Genomic DNA, 6,057 nt, shown 5'->3' with positions numbered 1-6,057 from the left:
ACCCTGCTCTATCCTGTGCCAATCTCACTGCCTCTGACACACCCATCCCAATTACCCCAGTCACTGAATCAATCCACCTCATAGAGGGTCTTCCTTTCTGTGCCGTCCCTCCACCCTCCCAAGCATGATGTCCCTCTCCAAGGACCTCTCCCTCCTTACAACATGTCCAAAGTATGTCAGATGAAGCCTCAGAATCCTTGCCTTCAAAGAGCAGCCTGGTCTAATCCTCTCCAGGATGAAGAAGAGTGGAAGAAATATAATAGAGTCACTGGACCAAATAGAATTACCTGGCATGGAAACATTTCAGGAAATAGCATATGATCAAGAACCAATAGTAATAAAGGAAGAATTTTAAGCTGCACTGAAGGCATTGGCAAAAAATAAGACCCCAGGAAATTAATGGAATACAAATCGACATCTTCCAACAAACAGATGCAAGCCTGGATGTGCTCACCAGGCTATATCAAGAAAACTGGAAGACATCTGCCTGGCCAACAGAGTGGATGAGATCCATATTTATTCCTATTCCCTAAGAAGGCGATCTAATGGAATATGGAAATTACTCAAAAATATCATGAATATCACATGCAAGCAAAACATTGCTCAAGATTTTTAAAAAAGATTTAAAAATTACTAGTACAGTACATTGTGAGAAAACTGTCAAAAATTCAAGCTAGATTTTGAAGAGGTCACGACACCAGAGATATCATTGCTGATGTCAAATGGATCTTGGCATAAAGCAGAGAATATCAGAAGAATGTCTGTGTTTCATTGATCATGCAAATGCATTTGACTGTGTGTAACACAACAAATTATGGCAAACATTGAGAAAAATGGGAATCCCAGAACACTTAATTATGCTCATGGGAAACCTACACCTAGACCAAAAAGACATTGTCCTAACAGAGGAAGGAAACACTTCATGGTTTAAAAAAAAAAATAGGTAGAAGAATATAGTAGTGGGAAATATCTATTAACCTATAAGAAAACCATTCTTCAAGGAGCCAATTCTTTCTCCCATTCATTCTTATATGTTCCAAAATGAACAGCTTCCCACCCAGGAAATGGACGGCAGTCTTAAACCAGCTCACTGTCCGTAGTGACCCTGTAGGGAGGCAAAAAAGCTCTAAACAGCTTTGGTGGTGTAATTCATAGTGTACTGCACTGCTAACCAAAAGGCCACATGTCTCTGTTGGTTTGAATCTATCAGAAGCTTCAAAGAAGATAAACTGTCTCCTTCTGTAAAATCTACAACCACAAAAACCCACTGGAAGGTCCCTATGCATCTCTATAGGCTCAATGGCAGTGTGTTTGAAGTTTGAGTGGTGGTTCACTTGTAGAATTTCTGACTTCCATGCAAGATGCCCAGTTTTGTCCCCGACTCATGCTTCTAATGCTCATCCATGACCTATGCTTGCATTTTTTTATGGTCTTAAATAGACTTCAGCAGAGCTTTCAGAGAAACCGGAAGACACGCCTGGTGCTCTATTTCTGAAAACTACTCAATGAATCACAACAATCTTCAACTGGCCATGTCACGTTCCTTTTCTACTATGTATGGAAAACTATGAATTGGGGTCAACTCAGTAATAGCTAACAGTAACAATAGGAGATAAGAAGAAATTGATACCACACTTTCCTTTTCTTTAGTCTTGAGTTTCAGGTGATTTCTTTTGGAACATGGATGTGGCTATAATCAATATGATGAAAGGAGTGTAGCAGATGCCGTCGAACAATGAAAGGAATCTCTAGAACTAGAGGTTTAAAAGAAACTCCACAAACAAAACACCCACTGATACTTAGTGGACTCCAACCATTATGATTCTATAAATCTTTATGGGAAGAAACTGACCATCTTTTTCCCATAGGAAGGAGAAGTAGATCCCATTGGCTAGTCACTTTTTTGATTAGCAGCCTGACATTTCATGTGTGGCATCATCTGACAATTATAAATCTCAACTTATTGCCATTGAGTTGGAACTGACACTGGTTGACCCTCACTCATAGCTGGCCTTCTGTTGGGTTTGCAAGGTTGTAAATCACACAGGGGGAGATTGCTCATCTTTCTCTCAAGAACCATTGATGAACTTGAATTGCCAGAGAAGTGCCACCTTTGCACAATTCCTTACAGACTAGGCCACCAGAAATCAGCAGAATTTAATTACAAACATGAGCAGGGAAAACTAGCTACAGCTACAACTACACCTTGATGGAATTTAGCTCCCTGAAGGGCACATGCCCGCTTTCCCAAACAATAAAGTCTCCTCTGAAGTCCCAAATCTGTAGAGATAGATTGGGCCAAAAGCTGGGGCAGCATGGTTGAAATCAAGCCAGAAATGCTTCTAAGGCTGATAGATTATGGTAGATGGTAGAGCTCAGCTGAAGGAAAGGCCATTGCAGTTCTTAGAGTTATCCTATTGCCTTTAAATATGTAGATGTTGGGGACTCTGGATAATTATACCGACAAACCCCAGGTTTATTTTATCTGCCACTCACTGAATACACTATGCAATTAAGTTGACAGTTGTCATTGGATTTGGAAATGGAAATTAAGAAGATGAAATGCTATTTCTTCTATTACAGCCATATTAGATTAACAGGTGACTAAGAATATAGAATATATTTAGAAAGATTTAGAATTAATTAAAGTCTCACATTCTGGTTGAATATTATCTTACTTTTAAATATAAAATTGGGACTTAAAAAAAGGACCTTCAAAATGATTAAATGACCATTAAATTTTAAATGTCCTCCAAGAACTCTGAGTTCCACAGAGGTTTCTTTTACTTGGACAATTCACAAGGGGTCAAGTCACAGATCCACTACCTCCTTGAATAGCTGTGTACTTTTCACAGCTTCCCTTTGCTTCCTTTTTCTATTTCCTGAAGTCTCTAGCAAGAGTCAAAATGCTGCTGAGGACGAGGAATTGGGTTTGTTTCAAATGGGATGTGCCGGTTTGCTGAATTTACCAGCTCCATTGTTAGAGAAATATGATAAATAGATCGAGTATATCTGCCCTTATAAACTGACAAAAACCCAAACAGCTTAAAAAATGACAGGAAGCCAGGTTTCTCTCACTAAGTCCTGGGTGCTGTGTGCCAGTCTATAACTGAATCCAAGAAACAAGGAAAAGCATGTTGAAAGGATTTTTTCAGGACTTCCTTTCAGAACAGAGGCAGGCTCTTTTATTAGATTGGCTTTGCCAGTCTGTTTGACACTATTCAGACCGCAATTAATACCCTAGGGCACAGAGAGACATTTCCAGGAATACTGTATCGTTAGCTCCAGTGCCCTTCAGTAATCCACTTGATGCTTTTCTGTGATAACATTGAAGTTTGAGAACACTTCTGCTTTCTGTCTTCCATTTCCCCCTTCTTACTTGGCCATGGATTATTTGAGAGGACGAAATTGAACCTTCAGTTCTTCAAATGTAGGGATGATTCAACATACCACATTAACAGAATAAAGGCAAACCGCACATTAGAATCTCAAGTGACTCAGAACAGACATTTGACAAAACCAACATCCAAATTCCTCTCTGTGATATAATAAATATTTATAAAATAGTCCTCTTCTTTGGTTGAGTGTTTAGAATATCATTGTTATTGTGGCCTAGCAGTAAGAAGCCATGCTGCCATCCTGAGGGCATGTCTCTTTCCATGCCATTTACTGCCTCTGAAAATCCACTTGAAGGTCAGCTTTGGGTTGCTTCCAAGTCAACCACAATGTGTCATTGAGTCAGAACAAACCCATAGATGATCCTACAGCAGATTTTCAGAGGCTGTAAATCACACAGGAAGAGACTGCCCATCTTTCTCCCACAGAACAGCTGATAGATACAAACTGCCTTCGCATGGGCAGCACAACACTATCCACTAGGTACTAGATTTCCATTTTGGAATATTATGTTCTATTAATTTGGGAAAGCTTGATCTCTCCCATCATCCAGGAACTGGTTCCATTGCTGGAACACTGAGGTTTCTTCTGTGTGCTGGGGACTGCTTATCATGTGAAGGCAAGCTGCACATATTGACCAGCAGCCAACCTTCTCTAGAGAATTCCTTTGAGGCTGTGAGAGGAGAAACATTAGCCTTGTACTTGCACATTAGCAATAGGAAACACTCTTGATGGAAACATACTTGCTTAGTTAACAATCGTATGAGATATCATTCCATAGACTTTGCTTAAATAATGGATGTGCGATTAACAGCACCTTTCTAAAGTGCATCCATAATTCTTGTCAAATCACTTTCCTCTACTTTTTTCTTTTCTTTTAAAAGAAAATTGGCCCTGAAGCATCACCCAGACAAGAATCCAGATGACCCAACTGCAGCTGAAAAGTTTAAAGAGATCAACAATGCCCACACCATACTGACTGACACATCAAAGAGAAACATCTATGACAAGTATGGATCCCTAGGGCTCTATGTGGCTGAACAATTTGGAGATGAAAATGTTAATACTTACTTCATGCTATCAAGCTGGTGGGCAAAGGTGAGATAAGTTACTTTTTCTTTGAAAATAACTTCCTTAGATCATGGAATTATCTATTTTGTTAGGCTCAATTTCAAATGTAGTCTAACTTTATTACTATTAAACACAAATAAAAGGAAAGGAAACTTCCATGAAAAGTTGTTACTTGAAGATCGTTTATGCTTTAGCTCATCAAATAATTATGAAATACAGCATGACTTAAATATTTCTAGACATTAATTATACTTGAATTTGGTGCTTCAGATTAACTCTGACTGCCCTTCTTTCCTCTTCCTCCCTCCCTAAACCTCCCTGTAATGACTAATTAAAAACTGACTCACTGCTCAAAACTAAAAATAATTTATTAGTGTGACAACTGTTTAATAAATAATAAATGAATAAATTTAGTCATGTCCCTAACTATCTATAGCACAGACTACATAAGCAATAACAATCTTTGGGATTAATGCATAGTGATTGTGTTACGGGCTCACGTGGAGCCTGCTATGAGGTTACTGAGAAGGAAATGAGGAAAGGAAGGTGAGAATTAAATAGTGGAAGACAGGAGGTTGGAGAAAGACAACAAGGGCAAGAAGCGGGAGAGAGAAAAGGATCCTCTCCCATCCTTTGTCATCCTCACCATTCTGATACCCTTAAGCTCGTTGCTGTAGTTACCGTGTCAATCCATCTCATTGGGGGGTCGTCTTCTCTTTCACTGACCCTTCCCAACCATGTCATCCCTTTCCAAGGAGCATCCTCTTCTGGCAATATGTCCAAAGTATGAGAGAGCTGCACCTTTTCCAAGACATACTTGTTCACTCTGCTGGCAGTTCATGGGATATTCAGTATTCTTTAACACCAGAACTCAAAGGCATCAATTCTTCTTCTATCATCCTTATTCTTTGTCTGGCTCTCAGACATGTACCAAGTGATTGGAAAAATGTGATTTAAATCAGACACACTTTCATTTTAAACTGACATCATTGTTCTTCAGTATTTTGGAGAGGTGCCTGACAACAGTCTTGCCCAAAGCAGTATGCTTCCTGATCTGCTGTATGAAGGGTGTTAATTGTAGATTCAAGTAAGATGAAATAATTAACAGTTTTAATATTTTCTTCATCAATCATGATGTTGCTTATTGGTCAGAATATTTGTTTTCTTAATGTTGAGATTAATCCATATTGAACGTTGTGGTCTTCGATCTTCTGTAGCAAGTGTTTTAGGTCTTCACTTTTCAGCAAGGAAGGTTGACTATGCAACCTATGTCATCTACATAACATAGGTTGTTGATGAATCTTCTAATACTGATGCCACATTCTTCTTCATAGAGTCTGGCTTTATCAATTATTTGCTAAGAATACAGATTGAATAGGTACAGAGAAAGGATATAATGTTGACATATGCCATTCCTGATTTTAAACCATATGTTGTTGTTATGTGCCGTCGAGTCGCCTGCGACTCATAGTGACCCTATGTACAACAGTCCTAAACTCCGCTCTGTCCTGTGCCAATCGCACTGTCTCTGACACTCCCATCCCAATTATCTCAGTCACTGAATCAATCCACCTCATAGAGGGCCTTTCT

At 39.1% G+C, this 6,057-nt stretch overlaps 1 protein-coding gene across 1 annotated transcript in view; it reads left to right on the top strand.

Annotated features, from left to right (window-relative positions):
* Window positions 1-6,057, top strand: part of DNAJC5B (DnaJ (Hsp40) homolog, subfamily C, member 5 beta) — a 78,652-nt gene that overhangs the window by 38,432 nt on the left and 34,163 nt on the right. The window contains exon 2 of the mRNA XM_006880433.1: window positions 4,281-4,494. Coding sequence (XP_006880495.1) covers window positions 4,281-4,494 — 214 coding nt within the window. The remainder of the gene's footprint in view (window positions 1-4,280; window positions 4,495-6,057) is intronic.

The sequence above is a fragment of the Elephantulus edwardii genome, unplaced genomic scaffold (assembly GCF_000299155.1).
Source record: "Elephantulus edwardii isolate Elephantulus edwardi_28Jun2011 unplaced genomic scaffold, EleEdw1.0 scaffold00008, whole genome shotgun sequence".
Lineage (NCBI taxonomy): Eukaryota > Metazoa > Chordata > Mammalia > Macroscelidea > Macroscelididae > Elephantulus > Elephantulus edwardii.
This window is presented reverse-complemented; position numbering and strand designations above follow the sequence as displayed.